At 44.6% G+C, this 21,700-nt stretch overlaps 1 protein-coding gene across 5 annotated transcripts in view; it reads left to right on the top strand.

The window, feature by feature from the left end:
- Positions 1-21,700, top strand: part of ECE1 (endothelin converting enzyme 1) — a 696,412-nt gene that overhangs the window by 279,187 nt on the left and 395,525 nt on the right. For all 5 annotated transcript variants that reach the window (XM_069610356.1, XM_069610353.1, XM_069610355.1 and 2 more), the window contains one exon: positions 16,940-17,081. In XM_069610356.1, coding sequence (XP_069466457.1) covers positions 16,940-17,081 — 142 coding nt within the window. The remainder of the gene's footprint in view (positions 1-16,939; positions 17,082-21,700) is intronic.

The raw sequence follows: 21,700 nt of genomic DNA, 5'->3' as shown, positions 1-21,700 counted from the left end.
CGACGGAACACACGATAAAAAAAACAGTAAAGGACAAGGACACAGAGGCCCTGTCCCTCCGATGCATTTCCAGCATCACACGTGGGATCTTGGTTCAACTGCATAAGGAAATCGATCTATCCATGCTTGTGAGAAAGCTTTTGAACATTGTTTTTATTTTTTTGTTAAACGTAAGGGTCCAGCACATCCAGGCAGCATTCTTGGGTGCGTGATGAGTGCAGTCAGTCTGTCTGAGCACTTCCCAGCAATGCCTGCCTTCCAGAGGCATCAGCCTCTTTGGAAATTCCCCCAATGGCTACAGTTTTCCTCGCAGTATGGGCATGACCGCAAGTGACAAGAAGTCCGTTTTTTATTATTAATACACTGGAGCAAGTAGGTTACACGCTATCTAGATTCCCGTTAACCATTACATGGGTGGCCAGGAGCGCAACCCAATAGGCCCATAACTGGCACAGGTCCGCACTGCGAAATAGCAGCTGGGAAACACCTGCTTGTTTGACGTCTGAGTGACTAATCCCGCAGCCGGATTCCACGAATGGCCCCTGCATTCACGAATGAGCTTCCTGTTTATCGTGAAGTTGTGAAACTCTCCTGAGGTATTGCCGTTCAGTGAAAGAAAAACGAAAAACCTCTGAGTGACAAAACGTAGTCGGTAGTAACTGGATAACTTTATTTCAGCAGTGAGGCCATAAAAGTGCATCCTAACACATACAAAACACTAAAACAACATATTTGCATCCTTCCATAGTACAATGAAGCCATTTACTAAGTTCCACGTCCCGGCCATTGCCAGCGAACTCGAGTCCATTTGAATTCGGGTTTTCGCGAGAAAATTGCCCAAGGTCCTTTTCTCCAGCCGGGACTGCATCGGCTCCAGAAAGGCTTGGTAACCAAAGGTTGGACATTATTCTGCATGGGATGGGGTCCAATTTCAATCGTATTGTTTCACAGGGGGTGGCTTTTCATATCGAAGCCCAACATGCCATTAGCTGCTCACTGTCCCCTGAAATGGATCCCAATACAATCAAAATTACTCGCCCCCTGATCGTGCCATCTGTTACAATTTAAAATATCCTTGCGGGTTACAAAGACACTCGCGAACGGCACAGAGCAAATGAATACATTTATTGGTGAGCGCGTCCCTGTGTGCCAATTGGTCACGGGCCAGTTTGGGGCCTTTGTGTAAGAATAATGCCCCCCCCCGTGCCCTGCCCGGCCCCATCAACGCATGCTGTTTATCATGCCCTGCCCGGGCTGTGGTCGCCAGGCCCTGGGATGGACAGAATTACTAGTTGGTATGAGAAGCTGGCGAAAGGGAGCTTGTGGAAATTGGAAAATTGGGAATTACATTTAAAAAAAAAAATGCATGTGATTAATTGTTATTCACAGCAGTGTCTCAAGTTGCCTGGGGTGCGGGCTCTGTTGAAAGGTACACGCCTGTGTTCGCAGCAAGTCCTGAGAGGCGCTTTCATCCTGCTTAGTTGGAGTAATGGCGTCTGGCTTCCATTGCCTCACTGAGAGTACTAACATCTGGCCTCGCTGTGTTGCCAGGCCTGATTGAATTGGGACTTGCTGTGCTTACTGGGGATAATATTATGGGGGCCCATTCTGCTTGCTGGGAATCTGCCCCACTGTGAATCCTGGGCATAATGGAGCAGGCCTCACTTTTCAAACTTGGATTAATTGTATCTGATTTTACTGGGCAAAAAGGTAGCATGACCCCTGTCCTAATGAGTACAGGCAGTGAGATGAATGATGCTCATCGCGTTTTCAACTTGGAGCTTAATATAGCATTAGGCCTCACTGGGGTAACTGGAAATAATTCCACTTTTTTTATTCTCTTTATTATTTTGCATGGGTAGATGTCATACAATCAACATACCACAACAGCCCGTCGCCTCCCCGCCCTGCCCCCCCCCTATTTATGGCATAAAGTACAGTGGCTTTAAAGCTGAAGAGCGAAGAAAGAGACCTGCACACTACTTGACTTTGGCCATTCTGAATAGGTTGGTTTTGCCATCATGTAGTAATTGGCAATTATGGTATCTGGCCAGACTGTGCCACTAGAGCGCATGCTGTATGGTTCTATGGATGAAGGCCCTCTGTGCTAACTTGGCACAATGGTACCATGTTCTCTACACTTATTATTCTTAATGCTGCCAGTCCTTACTGTGCTAGCTGGACGTAAAAGAACTTGCCATGGTGGCTGGGCATAACGGCCTCTGGCAAGGATTCCCTTGCTTACTGGTCATGATGGAATCTGCCACTGCAGTACTCATTTAGCATAACCGGCTGCTCTTGATGTGCTAACTGGGCACAGAGGGTGTATATTGCGCTAACTGGGCATAAAGAGACCGCACATTGTTCTAACTGGCATAACGGAATCTAACACCACAGTGCTTAATGGGCACAATATAAACTAAGCTCTTGGTACACAATCCTTTTGTCTGATCTGATTTCTTCTTTTGGTCGGTCCTGCCACTTCTATGCGGACGATTCTCAAAAAATGTTTTACGTTTCCACATTCTCTTCCTCCTTACATGATTCTGTTTCTTCCTGTCTATCTGCTGGAAAATCTTGGCTGGCTTCCCGATTTCTTCATTTGAACCCCCTCCAAAACGGAGGCACTCTTCTTTTTTTTTTTTTCTTTTTTCCTTTCTCTCCTTCCCCTTTTTCTCCCCGTCAGGTCTTGTTTTTCCTCCTCCTTTACTTGTCTTCTCTTCTGCTTGTAATCTAGCCGTTCTTTTCGACTCCTTTCTCTTTGCATATTTCTAATCCTGCTCTAATTACCCGTTTTCACTTCCTATACTCTTCGGCGTGCTCAGCCATTTCTTTCAAACTGCACTGGCTGCACACATACTGAGTGCACCCAAGCACTATATACAATCCTACACTCTGCACTGATCTGGACTACAGTCTCCAATGGTGTTCAACCCACAACGCTTTGAGATCATGGCACTATACAAATGCACAATAAGAGAACATTTCTGGCTCCTAAAATTCGAATTTTTCCCCTGTCTTAATTAGGGTTCTGTTCTCTTATTTTTGGTCTCCCTAAGTCTCATTTTACTCCATTACGCTTGGTTTTCAACTCTGCGATTCGGCTTTTGTTTTTATTAGTCTCGTTCCTCTGTGACTGTCTCTTCGCTCTGCCTCTATGCTTACCTTCGATCTCCATCTCATGTTTCACTTTTATTTGTTTTGTTTTATAAAGCCTTACCTTTTCTGGCTTCTTCATAGTTTTGTTCTCTTGTGACATTCTATTCTCCAGCTCGTTCTCTCCAGTCTGAATCTTTTATTTCTTCTCTCTCTTCCAAAGCCGCCTTGTACCTCTCTCGTTTTCATTCATTCTCACCGCAAAGTACTGGAATACCCGTCCACTTTCTATCCGTGCTGCTTCTACTTCTATTTTCCATTCCCAACTTAAAGTCCATCTTCTGCTCTCTTCAGCTTTCACATAGTCGACTGCTAACATTTTATCATTACGTATTATACTGTACAGTTTATTTACTTTTGTGAAGCGCTTTGGCGAAAGCGCTCAAAAAATAAACTAAAATACAAATTAGGGCTAGTGGTGTCACTTCCTCATGTGGTGTGGCGTCCTTTTGATATCATCCAATATGCAAATTACTCGTACGTTTGATCAAATGAACAGCTCGGATCGTAGTGCCTCAACTGTAGAATACGTGCCTTGGCAATGCCAACAGTTTGGTCTTTTGTGTAGGCATGGGAAATGCTCTTGCCAGGCACTGCCATTGGGGTATTAACTGGCTATGGATGGTCACGCGTGCAAAATGGTGCGACTACATGGGCATCTAATAGCAGTGCCTGGCAAATGCCTAAGACTTATACACATGCCAAAATTGTTGGCTTTGCCAATGCCTGTTTTTAACAGGACTTCTCTGAAGGACTCACATCGTGCTTATAAATAGGGTGGCTGAATGCAGACCCAGGGAAGACATTTTATTACACTAGTGACACGTTTACAACTCAAATTAGTCATTAACTCTGAGAAGACTGCTTTGAAAAAACACTGTCAGGCACTTTGAGTGCAACGTTTGATGGTAAGGCTTGATTAAAGCGTACTCATGAGGAGGGTTTTAGGCAGGGAGGAGCAGGAACTTGGTGAGGATGGCCATAGGGATTAGCATGGCAATGGGTGGTCAATTAACCAAACGCTTACAAGCTTTATGTCCCTCCTCATATGCTGCTTTTCTCTACCTATACTCTAATGCAATTGTTTCGGCTAATAGGTGGTGCAAGTGCCACCTAAGAGCCCAAAATAAAGATGCTTCCTAAGGCCCCTAATGCACCTCCTATCTCTTAGTAGCCGTTGCAGAGCGCAGGGCTTCTCTTCTGAACTGTGGTGGAACCAGGAGAATGGTAGCCAGTGGCCTATTTACCCTTTTGTCACGTGCAGAGGGGACTGAAATTCTTCTTGCAGGTTCCAAAACTGAAAAGCACATCATCATTACCAATACAGGAGCGTGACAAAGAGGAACACATTCAGTGCTTTAAGTGGGCCGGGGCCAGCTGGGGCAGTCCCCAAAAAGTGGGGCTGAGACACCCACCACGCCACGGCGGGACACATTATCCCGCCGCAGCTGCGATGGGAGATGAGACTGCCACCATTATCAAATCAGGCAGTTGTGACTAATCTGCCCGATCACTGAGCCGAAGACGCCTCGGTGATCTAATCTGCTCTGCACCACACAGATCACTCGGTGATCTAATCTGCTCAGCACACCGATCACTGAGCCCAAGACACCTCGGCTCAGTGATCTGTTCACTGAGCCCAAGGCGTCTTTGTCCGCCGGCGCAGCTGGGGGCTCGGTGATCTATGCGGTGCAGAGCCGATTAGATCACCGCGCCCCTCAACTAAAGCATTGGTGAAATGCACATAATTCAGCAAACGTGGGCACATTTGTACAGTTTCTGGCACATGTATAACATTGTAGAATGCATTTCAGAGTCTAAAAAGAGGGTCTCAAATTGCAGAAGTTTGTCTGAAAAGGTTGATCTTTCCTCTGAAATGTTAGATAAGTACCATAACCTGAAAAGGTGCAAATCCACTTGTGAGAGCGTTATCCCGGGGCATTTCACTAATGGGACAATGTCCAAAACTGACTGATGGTGAACATTCCTGCCCAGTCCTTGTCCTTCTCTTGTTGCATTGAGCTTCAAACTCTATACTTATTTTCCCCCCTCATAATATCCAAACGGGCTACATACAGCATGCAAAAACACCTCTCCGATACCTCCTTAATTATCGATTCCTCCTTCTGGGGGATGTGATGGAACTCAAATGAGCACCACCGGGTGTTGGTCAAAACAAATCTCAGGGCCCGAAAGGTTGCATGAAGCGAAGGTGCAAAAGAATGGAATGGTCGCAGAAGAGGAGGTTTCATACGAAGTTATTACATATGGAGCAACAATATATACTCTTTGGTTTTTTTTAATAATAGCATGATATATTAACATAAGCTATGAAGTGAATCAGAATCGCGTACAGAGCTGCAAATAAGACAATTAAATTATTTGCCCAGGATCACACACTTTCGTTGTACCAAGCAGATGGTATTGCAATATACACTTAATAATAATTTAGCATTTATATAGCGCTACGTACCCTCAGGTATCTGAGCGCTGCTTATTATTACCCATGGTGTGTGGTGCTCATTTATCGACATCGGAATGATGAAAGGCTGAGTTTGGCCCCGCCAGGATTCGAACCCGTGTTAGCAGGATCTGCACTGATGTCAAAACGAGCACTCTACTCGCTGTGCCACTTCACCAGCGTGCCACTTCACTTAGTTATGTAGGTCGGACCACCCCTGTGCATTTGTACATGTTCTTTAGGCTACACCCATATTTAGGCCATGCCCACCATGTATTAGACCACACCCATCAGGCAAGGCACACACCGAAACAAGCCCCCACCCTCAATTTCTTATCCCAGTTAAAGCACTCAACACATTAATGCAAATCCGTTCTATAGGGAAATGGTTGTACCACTTAATAAATGGAAGGAAAGGTCACATACCTGATGTCTGCTCCAGAGAACTTCAAATTGAATGTCAACATTTGGATTCACTGATTAGCTTCTAGAAATGACCTAAGAAATCCTGAGAAATGTGAGTGAAAGCGAAGCCAGGTGTGATCAACGGCAATGGAATAATCTAGCAAAATTCAGGGTTACCAGTACTAGGCCCCAAGTAAAGGTTTGAATAGGTGTGACGGGAACAGTTGGTAATTCAGCGGGCATGTTTGAGTGTACGAGTAGAACAGGACCTTTTGAAACCTGCTCTGGTTGAGCTCTCCTAGCGGTCTGATCAGGAGGCACCTGCACAGTCATGCTCAGAACTATGTTAAAGCATTGTTGGTTCACCTTTGGGTAAAGCAGGATGAGCTCCCATTTTAGCCAGAGGGAGAGGTTTCGGTAATTGATGAAGGAGCGATCCCTCAAAAAGCAAACATTGCAGAATAAAGCATGACAAGTTGAAGCCAAGCTAATAACTAAGGAAAACCTGTTAAGTTGATGGAAAATAAGTTCAAATGGGTGTGGATCGTGAATAAACATAGTTGAACCATATCAAAATCAAGGGTTACGAAAATTCTCTCCTTTTTTTCCATATTGTAATACAGTGGGACACCAGCAACTCTGGGGTGTGGGTGCAAATCGCATGTTCTGCTCTCTTCACCCCAATCCCTCTCCGCCTTCTGGCTTCTTGCTCCTCAGCATCACATTCTAAAATAAAGGACATCGCTTTCTTCCAACACCTGTTCTCTTTGTCCCCCATCCCACTTTATAATGGAAGGTCGGTGATGAGGGTGCACTATTTTGATACCACTTTTTCTATTCCTTATCACTCAACAGGGGTGGACTGGGAACCAAAAGAGGTCCTCAAAACAATTTTCTAAGTGGCCCCATATTACACATGTTCGGTAATCCCAGCCCTTTTCCTATGAGAATTTGGAAATAACATGGGTTACCACACAAGAGGCCCAGGGTGCAAAGGCCAACTGGGAAATCTCCAGAGTTCCCTATGGGCCAGTCCACCCCTGCTTAACAATGTGGGGTGCAACTAGCAATTATTCTATACCTCATCTATCAAAGAGGTGGTGTTTAGCCTTATACCCCAATAGGTATAATTGAAGGTAGGAAGTGTAAGAAAACCAAAGCACTATGCTAGATGAAATCCCAAGGCCACCTAGATGAAATCCCAAGGTACTTAATAAAGAAAACATCTCTGATACTTTGTCGGGCGCGGTGCCACCTTTAAAGCCTCACAATTGAAGCAAAGAGGTGGTGGTTGTACAGAGTTTCGCTATCCCAGAGCGCCTCTGCTTTGATGCAGTTGAGGGTGGGAACAGCTAAATCTACCTTCCCGGGCAGTGGCTTGAAGAAAGCAACTTACCATGGGGTCAATCGCTCCTGAAGACCTGCTCTCGGGCCCACATCGAAGACCAGACTTTCTATTCTAGCCATGCAAGCTTCACCCCCAAGCCCCGTCCGAAGGTTATAGAAGGTGACTCATTCAAAATGGGCCAAGATTTGTCCTAGTTTCTTTGGCTAGAGCTTCCCTCCCCAAACAGTGAATTACCTGATTACGGCCTATCTTTGCAGAATATCGCCAACCTGCGGAGACCACCACCGCTCTCTGAAAAAGAAAACAACTCAGCAGTTGCATAAGCCTGCAGTGTTTGGGCAGTAGCCCTCCTGATGGGAGCTGCACTCGGTCAGTCAGTCTAGTCGGATCTAACTTGACGAGCAAAGTACTTTTGACTGGCCAGACGCCAGCGCTGCCTAATCTTTCCGCCAAACATCCATAAACAATTTCTGATCTCCACTTACATTGAAATATGCTGGCACCCAGCGCAGCCCCATCGCACGGAAGCCACCCCGGCGCCTGAGACTCGAGGCAGTGGGAGCGAGTGGCGCACATCCGAGGGAGATGAAGAGCCTGGATCTGATGCACCGACCCGCCCACCTCCCAATAAAGCCCACATCCAGGCCACCGGCCAAAGAGGGGATCCACGTATTCTTTTTTTTTTTTTTTTTTTTAACAGCCATGCAAGTGTCCCTCAGTGGTCCGCCTGCCCATGGCTGTGCCACAGGGCCTGGTTTCTTTGCTCCTTCATGCAAAAAAATCTAATTCAGATACAATTTTGTTTTAATCGAATTGAAAAGTGAATGGTGGATAATTACCCCGCATTAACCGAGACGAAATGGAAGTTCGTTTAGTTTCTGCTCCGGCCGCCCCTAACAAAAACCTAATCTCTTTATGCAAACATTCAGTCCTCGAGAAGTGTCATTAAAACTCAAAAGTAAAGTTCAAACTCCGATTATAATACTAGATTGCACCCCAGCAATGATTCCGCATACAGTCCCAATCGCAAACTCTTGGAAATATTACTCTATGCTATAAAGACAAATTAGACCCGTTTTGTTTGCGGAACACTGCGCCTATATTGACTGAGCTAAAATGGGGCCTTAAGTTTAGACTACCGCAGCGCTCAGTAGGCTGGCACTGCTGAACGCACTAGTCAGCGGCTAAAGATTATTCAAAAGGTTTCTACTCCTAGAGTCAGATTCCCCCTGAAGTTATGCTGTGTACCAAAAGCATCCAGAAATACCTTCAAGCTTCTGACTTTAGCATATAATGTGGTACGGCTCCTGTCTATTGAAACAAAAAAATAAAACCTACTTCTTCCAGTCCACAGGCAGCTACCACGATATTTACCAAATTGATTTAACTGGCTTGGCGCTCAAGAGCCCCTGGAAGATCTTGCGCTGTCATTGCAGCGTAAGTCTGGAATGGTCTTCCAGAAAATATCTGGTCCATTAAGGAAAGTTACCCATTAAAAAGAAAATTAAAAATTAGTCTTTACTTTTTTTGTACTGTAGTTGTCGTTTGTATGTCGGGTAGTAGTGCTTATCCCCCTACCAAATACAAAACTCGAGGGTATCGATCTCAACAACGGCTTTTAGCCCAAACCCTCATAACTACCAAAAACTATCAATTATACCAAAAACAAAAGGACAATTCCTGTTCTTTTTTGACGACCAAAACTGACTCTTATCGAAACAGGGCAATTGTTCTTATAAAGTCCTGTCACTCGGAAGGAGAGTGAGTTAGTTCACTATGTATAAATAAATTGGGTTAAATTCCCTAAATCCTAAACTAGTAGGGCTCCCCGTGTTACGGCGGGGATTCAAGCCTGATGGCACGCCTCGTTCTATTTCTGAGTGACAGGACTTTATAAGAACAATTGCCCTGTTTTGATAAAGACCACCGTTGGTCGAAACAAGTAGTAACAAAGGGGCAAACTCTACAATAAAGGCATGTTTTCTTATACATATTCCTTATGCCTCATGGTTTATATTCAAAGACAAATTATAAACCGATTCAAAGGGACAAGCACCACACTCGGGTACCCAACCTAACAATATGAGAATGTGTACTCCTTTTTTGGGGGCGTTTTATTGGGTCTGTATATTAAAAGTGAATAGCATATGCATTTGCCATGATACTTATCACTCCAACAGCATTTTTATTTAATTTTGTATTCGTGGCTGTCTCCTAAAAATTGTCAAGCATATCAGAATGTAGGAAACCAAAGGGGACATTCATTGTGAAAACTGAGTCTGCACGCTACCCACCAGGGCTTAGTAATGTGGTGTGTAGTTTGAATTGGCAAAGAAGTCTGAAGCAGAAGGGTTTGATTTCAGGGAGTTCGTGTCTGAAAAGGGCAGATTTGCAGAGATGGGCAATCACATTGGTTGTTAGTGAAGATGCCCTCCTTGCCATAGTGTTTGCACCTAACTGGTCACCGGAAGTCACTGGCCCTGCACAATTGCACCATCTGTAAAAGTATTTGTGTTTCATCAAATAATGAGCAACTTTGAAGGATGCCTCTGTAACAGCATTTGCATTGCAGCGTTTAGTTTGCCTACTTTTTAGGATCGTAGGCATCTTCCTTTGGGAATATTAATTTCATAATTTGCGAGTTTTTATTGCAAAATGCCCCTCAACATTACTATTCCCCCCCCCCCCACTGTACCGTGGGCACCATATATTAAAGATGCACATGTTCTTTTTATGCTGGGAGAAAATAAAATGTTACCCCTCTGGATGGAAATGGCACATCCTTGCCCTTTTGTTGGGTGGTGCGTCTGCATCCAGGATTTCAATAAGGGTAGTTTTTTGTTTTTGCACATGCAGCCCCAAAAGATAAAATCTGAGAAGTATTTCAATAAATGTGTTACATGGTTTTTAAAACATTCAGGATATACTACATTCTGCTTTGTCCAAAAATAAAACCCACGGCCAGTTTAGCATATGCAAATGGCTCACACGGCAGGTCACAGAATGCAGCCAAGGAAAAGTAAGCCAAAGCCTACTTTGTTGATTACCCTTTTATAGTTTTTATGTCAACATAATTGGCAAGATTGAATAAAATGAACATGTGGAAACCATGTGATCAAGTTACATGCAAAAAAGTGTAAATCACAGGGCTAAAGTAACATTGTTTTATAGCGATGACTTGAAACGTCCATGAATCGTATAACCACTCAGTCATACAATATATTCATCGTTATGTTAATGTTTTGAGAAAATACAATATGGTTAGAGCGAGGGGTGACTTATTCATAATGGGTGGAACCTGCCACCCTGCTTTCCTTTATAAGGGATGCAGAAACGCACAGAACAGCCCACAGGATCGCTGGCTCTCCCTGCAGAATTCATTCTGATCAATGACCAATGGGCAATGCCTGGCTTGCACGTGCAGCTTTCTCTGATCTATTGAGAGCTCCAGCATCACAAAGATGACAGTGGCAATGGCAGCATATCCCACGCATTATTGGTGACCAGGCATTGATTGGAATAGTTCATAAATTAGAGAATGACTTGTAAATTGTATAGTGTTTTGTGCCATTTCTTAAAATAAGTTATAACAAAAACCGTACTCATACATTTACTTCATTGGTACTCTTGTTTTGTGAAACAGAACTCTCGGATCATGTTTTTCAGTCCTGGCATTGATAGCACATGTCATATTACATCCCTGTTTAGTTTTATACATTTCTGTGCTGGACAAGCACCAGAAAGTGGTGCAGCTAGTAGTTTTCCATATTTACAATTGTAAAATTGCAGTTAGAGCTTAATTCCTGTACTGCGACACATGTAGAGGTGGGCTCCTCCATATCACGACAAATTCCATCTCAGCCTTTAATACAATTGGGGTACTAATGCCTTAAAACAGACCTCCGAATCTACAAACCAAAGAAATCCAGCTGGGACGGACGGAGAGAGAGACACACACACACACACACACACACACACACACACACACACACCTTTTCTTCCTCATTCTGATTGAAAGTCTAGAATTACCAACATGCAAAGTAATGCTAACTGAAAATAATTCTAAGGGTGAGGGTTTTAAGCAGGAGTGTATCCTGGCACCCATGGTATTCATCCTGCACTTGTCCAACTTGGAGGCTGTCCTGCGCAAAACGAAAATCTACCCATCCAAAAGGTGGACGGTATTCATGTCGCATGTTTGTTGTATGCAGACCATGTCCTGATAATGAATCGTACCTGAGTGGGAATAAAAAGGAGCTGGTATGTGTTCATGGAATATGCCAGAGTGAAGGAGCTGATTAAGAAACACAGTGAGACTGAAGCAATCGCAGCCCCAGCTTTCTTTCAAGTGACATGCAGATTTATTCACCCCTTCCCTTTCTAATCGGCCATCATTTGCACCTCTTGGTGACAATAGCCATTTCCCATTTACTTGTGTTACTCCTTGCTTGGGACACTGCCTCGACACCCCTTCAAGCTCAGATGGAGCCCCTCCACTCACTGTGCACACAACTTTTGACTGTTTACTTTGCAGGAAGAAGAGAGGGCAGAGGAAGAGGCTCAGGGATATCAGACACCAAAATAAACAGTGTTCATTTTGGTTTCTGATGTGAAGAGTGTGCGGAAGGCATTGTATTAAAGGCAGACACTGACACAATGTATTCAAGTTTCAAAAACTTTATTTAACTCGAAGGGGTTTAGAAACAGCCTATTTGCCGTATCTCTATAATGGGAGTGATCTCGACCATTAAAACAAACAAAATGGTCCACGTCATTCTAGTCAAAATAAAAAGGCCTATGCTAAGAAAACCTAACCTTGTCCTCCATCTCAAAAGGACAGCTGTGTTGAGGGAATACAAAAGAAACGGTGTCTTCAAAAGGAAATGTCAGAATGGCATCAACATTAACTCCATTCCCCAGTTTCAGCCACACGGGGAGTAGTCTAATCAAAAACAAATGATAGGTGGATGGCACAATTCTGTCAGTCTCAGACACTTTGGCTTACTGGCAGAATCCAACAGTTCAATCTTAGGCTTCCATCTTCTCGTAGTTCAATCACTTGATTAAGGCTTCGCCCACTCTGCCATCAATATTCAGTTTGCATCTACATTTTCAATCTCTCACAGTTCTGCACAGGCCTCCCTCGAGCCTGTCTCCTTTGTGGAGGTTCCCTTTCCCACATTGTATCTAGAGTATCTTTTTCACTGTCGAAGACTTACGAAACTCCAAAGTTTACATAGACCTCAGCATGACCACTTTGACCTCTTTCATCAGTTCTTCAGTTCACAATCAATACTCATTTTATGGCACCAAAACTTTTTGGTACTTGTGTTTCTCACTCTTTTTAGACTGTTCTCTTAATGTTCAAAATTTCATGTGTAACACCAATACCTCTTGGTACTTGTAGTTCTTATTCTCTTTAGTCTGCCTTCTTGGCTTTTTGAAAGTTCATATGCAACACCAATACTTCTTGGTATTTTTTTTCCACCAATGCCTCTCGGTACTTCTAGTTCTTGTTCTCTTTAATTTGCCCTCTTGGTCTTTTCCAAAGTTCTTATATTTTGCCCTCTTGGCGTATTCAGTTCATATATTTCACTTTCCTTTTATTCAACTTTCTTTCTTCGTGGCTACTCTATTTCCATTGATCTCTGGTGTAATATCTTTCAAAACTCATAACATTTCACAGAGACTTTTGAATGTGCCACTTCACCTCGCAGGGCCACTCTGTTACGTTGTATCCTTTCCTTTCATCAATTGTTCTCTTCATTTGTGGTTTATCAGCACAAGTGCAACCTTTCAACTTTCAAATTACAGTCACTTTCCCTTTAACATCAACCAGACTATTGTTCCCTTCGATAACTCACCGGCTGTGTTAATGAGATTGATTTAATCTTTTTCCTGCAGCTCAAGGCCATCACCAACGCCTCCTCTGTTCCTCCCCAACTCTGCCATTCCCCCAGGAGGGTCGCGGGCCACTTTATGGCAACTTGAAGGTTTCTTTCCTCTGCTCACTCGGCTTTGCCCTTCGAAAGCTCATGGCTTCCCGAAAGCTTGGAAATCTTGCCTGCCTTTCCTTTGAGCCTTCCAACTGCCGATCAGCCTGTTGGCCTTACAACTTCCATAGATTGGTTTGCATCAGCCTCGGAAGAGCTGTTCCTTTTCGTACCCAGCCTCGCTCAAAGTGTGATTGGGTGCGCACCACCTTTTATCTTCACAGGGAGTGTTAATAAGTGTCGGGTGTACTTTTAGCTAGGTGCCTGACCCTGCCTGGCCTCATTACAGGGACAACGCCAATGCAAGTCAGGGGCGGTAATCTTTCTGACCCCATTCCTCATCTTCCTCCGCACAGTACTGTTAAGATAGTGGGGAGGGATTATGAAAGTTGTAGTTTCCCTCAAAAGAAGTAGGGATAGGGGTTAGATTGGTTGCGTGAAAAGGGGCATACCATGTCTCACCATTGGGTGCTTCTCCCCCACTCCCTGAGCATCCCATACCCATGCGATCCTCCCTCGCCTGTCCACCCCCAGGGTCTGGATCCAAAAGTGGTGGCCTTTCCCTGGCCACCTGAGTATGGGATCCCCGGAGGCTAGGTTGTGAAACACCCTTGTTTTTCATAAAAGCTACTTGGAACCCTCAAGCGAGTTTCCAGTGGCTCACAATCTACTGTTTGAGACCCTGGCTCTAAATGAAAGGATGCGGTAGCCAAAGACAGAAGCTGTGTGCTACGATCCACTACTGTACACAATGTTTATCCTTTGATGAATCTGATCGTATTGTCACTTCTTTCCTGGCGGTGACCTCCTCCCATGTGGCCAGGGGACAGCAGCCACTACCTGATCCTGACCCTGGGGGAGAATCACATGGGCGGGGGGGGAACAACCTACGGGAGAGGTTGGTGGCATCATCAGGTGAGACTTGGTATCCCCCTTTCCTTTCCGAAGATGCATCTGACTGCCCATGTCCTAATAGCCTATTGTAATACCTCCCCTCTTCCACCCATGGTGAGTAGTAAGAATCTGTTACATTGCAAAGACCAACTCTCAGAAGCTGATCGGACATGTACAATTGTGAAAGACTTTTCCCAATCCCACATACTCTTCTTCCAAACCTAGTTTGCCTTTAAATCCCATTGCAAACATTCATACACTGTTTTCAGGAAAGGACTACTATTCTCATAATCCCCACACCACTGAAACGATGAAGAGGAGTGGAGTAATGCACAGCACATAAATCATTGAGCGCAGGCAGCGCTCTAGTGGCAGCAAGCACACACCTGTGCCTGGGACCTTTTAAATCACTGAAGCAAGAAACTGACGGGCTTCTGGCAGGAGCAGGTGGCTCCTCTCCATGAAAAAGGACGTCTGTGGAGCCATCTGGCTCAGGATCATGAAGGAGGAATCCTGCTGGAAGCGGGTGACACAAGGAGAGAATGCCAGAAGCCAGTGGAGAGGTCCTGGGTATTTTACTGCATTGGAGAACAGCACTTTGCTCACTGGAATCCTATGCGAAGCAGACAAACGATCGGAAGCCTCAGGAAGCAGGAAACCAGTGGAGAAACTGTTGCGTAGCAGAAAGCTGCAGGAGACAGTTACCGGCAGACCACGGAAGCAACAACTAATGCCGTCAAGAACCTCCGAGTCCCCGAAGGGACAGGGAGGAACACTGGGGCACATCAGCAGCTAAGCCAAACTGAAATAAATGCAAATAGTGAAACCAAGATCGAAAAGGAATGGTTTATGAAACTGGAGAGAGAGAGATTAAAAGAGCAGTGTTCTAAAGGGAGAGACTTTCAAGTTTGTCAATGTATGTTGTAAGTATGATAGCGACACCAAAGAACCTACATATAAGAAAACAACTATATTAGACAAGAAAGCTAATGGGCAAGTCCATCAAAGGTGGGAGAGTGAGCAAGAGTTCCCACACAAAAAGCCCTGGCAGGAGAGTGCATCAGGCAATTGTAAAGGTGTGAATCCAGAAAGCCTGGCAGGAGGGTATACTGGGCAGTTGTAATGTGTAAAAGAGGTCCTGGTAGGTAAATGCACCAGATAAATTGAAATTGAATGAGATAAAAGTAGCTTGCAGGCCAGGTTGTTTTTAAGAAACTTTGTGAACATAAATTCTGGCAGGAGAGTACATCCGTTATTCCAACCACACAAAAATGAAAGACAATCAGTTTGAAGATAACTTTGTTCATTGACCCAAGAAAACGTCCATAACTGTTATTTGTAGCACAAGAAAGCATCAACGAATCCAGGGGATTGTAAGAACCCTCTGAAGTAAGGATATCTATCCTTCAGAGACTTCTTTATGTTGACGTTGTAATTTCAGTTCTTTTAAACATTTTTAAGACACCTGAGGCTAAAGACATTAGCCTTTTCACTTTAGAATTCCTTTGTTACGAATATGAGGGTCAGAATAGTACTTTGGACACAGGATGGTTTTGTTTTGGACATTCTAACACTGACAGACCCTTAGTTTTGAGTTTCAGTAGGAAAATTCTACTAGTGTAGGGACAACGAGGCCTTTTCCCCAAACCCTTTTATGTTCTAATATCATTTCCGACTCCTCAAATCCCCGACAACCAGGCTGGAAACTATCCGGAAGAGCTGTTTTCAAACGAATGAATGCTGATTTTCAAAAATACAACATGGAGTATTTGTGTGAATATTCTTCAGTTACTGCCAACCCTGCATATCTCTTACAATCAGACGTTTAATGTTTCTAGGTTTGGTAACTGCAATTTCTCTGTTGGGTTTGGCAGATTTTGAATGGCCTTCACCAATCTTCAATATTTGTGCATGCTTTTGTGGTTCATGTGCATCCTCCGGTTTTGAGACCCTCTATTTTCTTCCATACCAAGTACCATTCTTGAGTAGACTTAATCTTCCAATCAAACGGGTGCTTGCAGAATTCTAGTTCCTTTTAACATTTTCAATGTATATACCCCCTGTTTCTCAATAAGAAGCCTTGTTTGTATCTACTCAGCTAAGCTTCCAAAAAAATCAAGCATCTTGGTGGCCTCAGGAAGTTACTGTTAACCCAGTGAAGGCCCATCTGAACTAGCCCTTGTATTTAGGATCTTGCAAATGGAGACCCAGTACCTCCCAAGCCTTGCCCCTATTTGATGGAAAGACCTATCCAGTCTGTGTATGGAGAGACCAAGGAGGAACGGGCATTGGGTCCCAACTGGCCTCTCTTACCCCTGCGTATCTTAATAAACGGGTGGTGACCAGCTTGAAACCTTAGATCATATGGGCTTTGGACCCCAGCACTCTCAATTCTGCACTTTTTACCAGCAGCAAATCCACAGCCGGAATTCCCCTAAGTACCTGGAAGCTAATTCTTATGCAGGGTGCGCTCAAGAAAAGATCTTGTGTGGTTTCATATGACCAATTCATGCATTTCCCAGATAGGTAGTGATGCGGCATTGAACGGCAGTGCAGAGGTCAAATTGACTAGTCCCACTTTAATTCTTTGTTGAATGCTTTGCCTTGAATATCCACTTGCAGGCTTCTGTAAATGGTCATCCACTATATAGTAACATTGTGTTTTTGTTCTTTTGTTTGAAGGTGAATGTGCGGAGCTCCAGGCAAAAACAGAGTTGTTGGACCCAGCGCACCCACGTCGAAAAGCGCCTGCTGGTCGTGGTGGTGGTCTTGGCCGTGGCACTTCTGGCCTGCATCGTGTCGTTTGGCTTTCAGTATGCAAACAGTAAGTGGCTGAATCGGCAGAAGCAAACTCGATCCACTGCTTGTGTTCAGGTTAAAAAGTGGTCTTGCCACAATATGTGGAGAAGTTGTAGTAAGATTCAGAGGTGTAAATGGGTATGTTACTTTTTGGGGTGGAGGGGATAGTAAGATGAGCAAGATTTACAGTAAGGCTGTTAGAAGGGCCCTATTGAAGGCTTCCAACTCTTGAAAATCATCCATGTTGCTGGATCCAAACAATTGCAGACTAATCTGATTGCAGGTTTTCAGTCTACAAGACATGGCCGCTGTGGGCAAAAAGGCCACACACTGGTTGTCCCATGCAAATCTGTATAGGTAGACTAGATCAGAAAACAATTCCAATGGAATAAAGTTAGCAGGGAAATGGGAGAGGGAGATTCTGCTCGCTAGATCACCAGGCTGTGAAATATTGGCACAAACCCCGTAGTAATGACCTAAATATTCAATCCAGAATATCTGCCCAAAAGGTAGAATCAAGAAGGTGGAGAGACTGCATGTAAAACTACAGTTGAGTTAATATGGGTAGCGCTCCTTTACTTCGCCAGACGTCTACGTGGTCATACATTGACTACTTCTTGCATTGACTGTGTCTGCATCTTCACATTGTGATGGTGGCAATGTATGTGGTTAAGGTTAGCTAAAGGTTAGGGTTTGGGGTCAAGAGGTGGCAGGGGGAAGAATAACAGGTAAATAACAAGGGCTGTACATGGGGTCTCCTCCTGTAATAATGAAGTGAAGTTATGGCAAAGTGAATGTAGGTGAAGTAAAGACATAGATCCATTATATGCATATATGGTATGTTCCCATTGCATATATAATGGACATGAAGGGCTGATGGAGACCAGGTTTGCAGCAGTAAATATTGGCAAATGTTTTATCACTGTTATGACAGTCTGTAGCCTGACGATGTCCCAAGAGCTGGAGAGGACTGTGGAGAATCAGAAAAGCCTGCCCACCTGGGTCCTCAAGCCAGTGCTGCAAGATACCTGCAGGTGGTGATGGTTGGGATCCCAAGTTCCGCCCCCCATATTGGAAAGGCCCTCTCTGATTAATGCAGCCCCTCTCGCTAACAAGCTCTATTGTTTCTTCATTAATATAGTAAGCTTGGAAGGGCACAACTGGTAGCCACATGGGGAGAGGGAGGGAAACCATAGCAGAAAGGACATTTGCTTATGCTCTGTATTCAAATCTGCTGCACCTCTGTCGACTGATAAGGAGAATAATAGAAATGACACTCACTGTCGTGACCTGGCACTTGTTCAATGCCATGTTCCACGGTGTTGGCAAGGAAGCATTGAGGAAGAGGTGTGGTGACCCGAATGCAAAGAGATGTGAACTGCATACCGTAGGCATGACTTCAGCTGTCCCCAACATGGTTGCTGGGCCATTCGACGCCTCAGAGGTTGCGTCGGGGCATACATGCCAGTCAAATTACACATGCCGGCAAATCGGACTGAGGGGATACTCGCTAGACTGAACCAAAGCAAAGCCTTGTTGGGGATCCATAACTACACATGAAAACGCATGGAGAAAGGCCGACCATGTGGGGTAATCTCAAGAACTGGCACGGAGAGGGTACAAACCATCCAGGAGAGCAGATAGCTGACGAAGCAGAGCGAATTGAAAGAACTGGGAAATCTGAGATGTCCAAGAGATCTGAGGAAATAAAGCAAGCTGAAAAAGTGAACAGCGTGGGGGGAGCAAGAGCAGTTGAAAAAGCCTTGCGAGTTTACCAATCCTGAGAGACTGGCTAGGAGCATGGAATTCAGAGGGGGCTTGCGAGACCACCTTTTTCCAGAAGGGTGACGCAAGCAAAGGATCTGGTTATCTGGTGCTGGCTAAAGCAGGCCGAGCCAGGTGCTATATTCATGGCTGTATATTGGGTTGGACGCTAGATCCCTTATACTCAACAGCAGAGTGAGCTAGGCAGTAGAACATTGGGAGTTACAAATAATACGTTGAGCGGTATGTCCCTGAAACAGGACATGATTGAGAAGAGGCGTGCTTGGTGCAAGATCCCTGAGAATGTCCAGAATGAGACCAGTATCCATACCACAAAGGATAACTGATCACTCTAGTTTTCTTTCTACGCTTTTGGCTTAGACTGTTGAAGGATCATACAATTTGACTATGGAGTATCCCGTGGAATCGGTAGGTGTTTTATACCTTTACCCAGCCCAACAAAAATACAAGCTTTTTGGAAACTTATATGTAATTGACTATTTTGGATACTCTGGTAAAATTAGCGCTTTGTTAGAACAGGCATTATGGGGTGGGTTACTCGTTTGAGTGGAGTAGTATTCACTGGAAATCTGCTCAGTGAAGCGGCATTTGACACACATTTAGTAACCACATGAAAAACGTAGAAAACTGTTGAATTGCCAGTTGCTAACTTTTTTTTAAATGTAATTGTATACAGAATGCATAAGCTAGTGTATCTAACGCTGGCCAAATTGCAGCTGTGCTTACATTCTTTGAAGCAGTGAAACATCTGTGCGATGGATGCACAGGGTGTAAAACAGAACTCCAATAGAAATATTTGCTTGAGAGTTAATCAAAGTGACCATCTGCAGGATGTAATTGTGGAATGTTACTCTAATGTGTATGGGTCCTTTTGGACGAGTAAAATGTGCCCTTTATACATTGGTCTAGGCAATATGTGAAGGTTTAAATGCATGAATGCATCGCCTCAGTACAACATCCTTACTTAGTGATGCACTGTGTGATAACCTGTGTTTAGAATCCTGCGGGTATTCTCACTCCTGCTCCTTGGATCCTCTGCACAGGTGGCCAGGTAAAGGCCATCGTTTTTGGATCCTGACCTTGGAGGCGAAGAAGCGAGGGAGTATCACCTGGGTGGAGGGTCGTTGAGGATTGGGAGTGGGGTGCCTTCGGGCGAGAGATGGTATCCCCCTTTTCCCATTGACCACCAACATTACTATCCCCTGACTGTTATAGGCTATTTTAAACCAGCTCCCCTCATTTCTCCATGTGACACTTGACAGTACTTAGACGAGGAAGAGGCGACTGAGTGTAATGCACACTAGACTGTCACCACTTTAGTATTGGGATGAGGAAGATGCCTGCAAAGAATAGGGGAGATCAGGCATGTCTTCTTAATCATGGTCAGACAAATCCAATTGGAAGTGCACACCTGCAGCTGTCGAGGGTTGCATGTGTATAAAGGGAGACACAATGCACAGCCACAGAAAAGACAGGGAGGCCTGTGGGAAGGAGACCATCAGGGGACCCGTTTTCTTAGGAGGCAGCCATGGTGGAACCCGTGGAGGAGGCAGGACACCAGCACGAAGCCCAGAAAGCCTTCCCAGCTCAAAGCGAGTCGGGCCATTTGGCTTGTGCAGGAGCCTTTGTTGCGATAAAAACAACACCTGTGGCTGCGGGATTGTAGGAGAGAGCGGGACGCTGTCCGCATCCAGAAGGAGGCAGCGGAGCAACCAGCGTGGCCAAGACAAGCCCCGAAGTGCGAGCGGGGTTCGCAGCAGCTGGCCCGTTGCCCAGCTAGGCTGGGAGAAGTGGCAGAAGACACAGCGGAACCATGCCAAAGACCGGTGATATCGGAAGAGGCACTAGGCAGCCGGGTCATTTCTAGTGGGTGGCAGAGAGGTAATGCTTTACTGACGTGAAGGAAAAACCTGAAAATAAACATGCTACGTACATATTGAGTACCGAACCAAATGGGAACTTGAAATTGAGCAAGTTGAGCATTTGTTAAGCACCAAACTGAATGAAATTTAATTAAACATAAAACTGAGCACTTTGAATATCTGGTGAATACCGAATGAAATGAAATCTTGCAATTAAGCCTATTGAATATAAAATCAGATGGAGCTTTATGGACAAAGCAAATAATTAAAGACCGTCAAAGAGAAAGTGCCCATTTGACAATTGGCTATAAGACAAAGCACAAGTGTGAAAGAACGTCATAGAAAGGTGGGACAGGAGTAAAACCACCATAAAGTGAACTTTGCATGCAATGCGGCAAGGCGAAAGATTGGCAAGCGATCTGTGACCTACCTAGTAGAGCCTCGAGACTACTGAGGAGAAGCCAGAGAAATGTGAATATTGTCCACAAAGCCAAGAGGCCAACAAAGGGGGATCTTGGTTGCGTGACCTGTGTGGTCTGACAACTGCACCTAGTGAGCCCTGAACTGTGAGAACCAAAAGACATTGTGGAATAAACCAAGAAGGGGCACTGCCAGAGAGAGGATGAGGTAATCCAGGAACATGGTCAAGCTGACCTTGAATTGTTTTAAATCTTTTGCATGAAAGACGAAGTACAGCTGGCAAAGCTGAAGTCTTGGGGAAGAGAGCCCTCAGACATGAGGCCTTCTACTTGGTGATTTGGGGAGAAGCCTCAGGACCATTTTTCCTTTAAGCTGTGTTGCTTAGAACTTTGGGAAGGGAATCCTGAGGATTGTGTGGAACTGTATTACGTTGAGTAGGAAAGGGGTGATTATGTAGACCTTTGTGGAACTTTATTGAACTTGGGGAAGGGGAGCTGAAGAAGAAGCAAAGAGTTGGAACAAGCTTTATGTTGATCACTATGTCTTTGATTATTGACATCCATACACATTGTTTAGC

The sequence above is a fragment of the Ambystoma mexicanum genome, chromosome 8 (genome assembly GCF_040938575.1).
Source record: "Ambystoma mexicanum isolate Mex_15411 chromosome 8, UKY_AmexF1_1, whole genome shotgun sequence".
Lineage (NCBI taxonomy): Eukaryota > Metazoa > Chordata > Amphibia > Caudata > Ambystomatidae > Ambystoma > Ambystoma mexicanum.
Note: the sequence above shows the minus strand (reverse complement) of the source record. Positions and strands in the feature narration are given on the sequence as shown.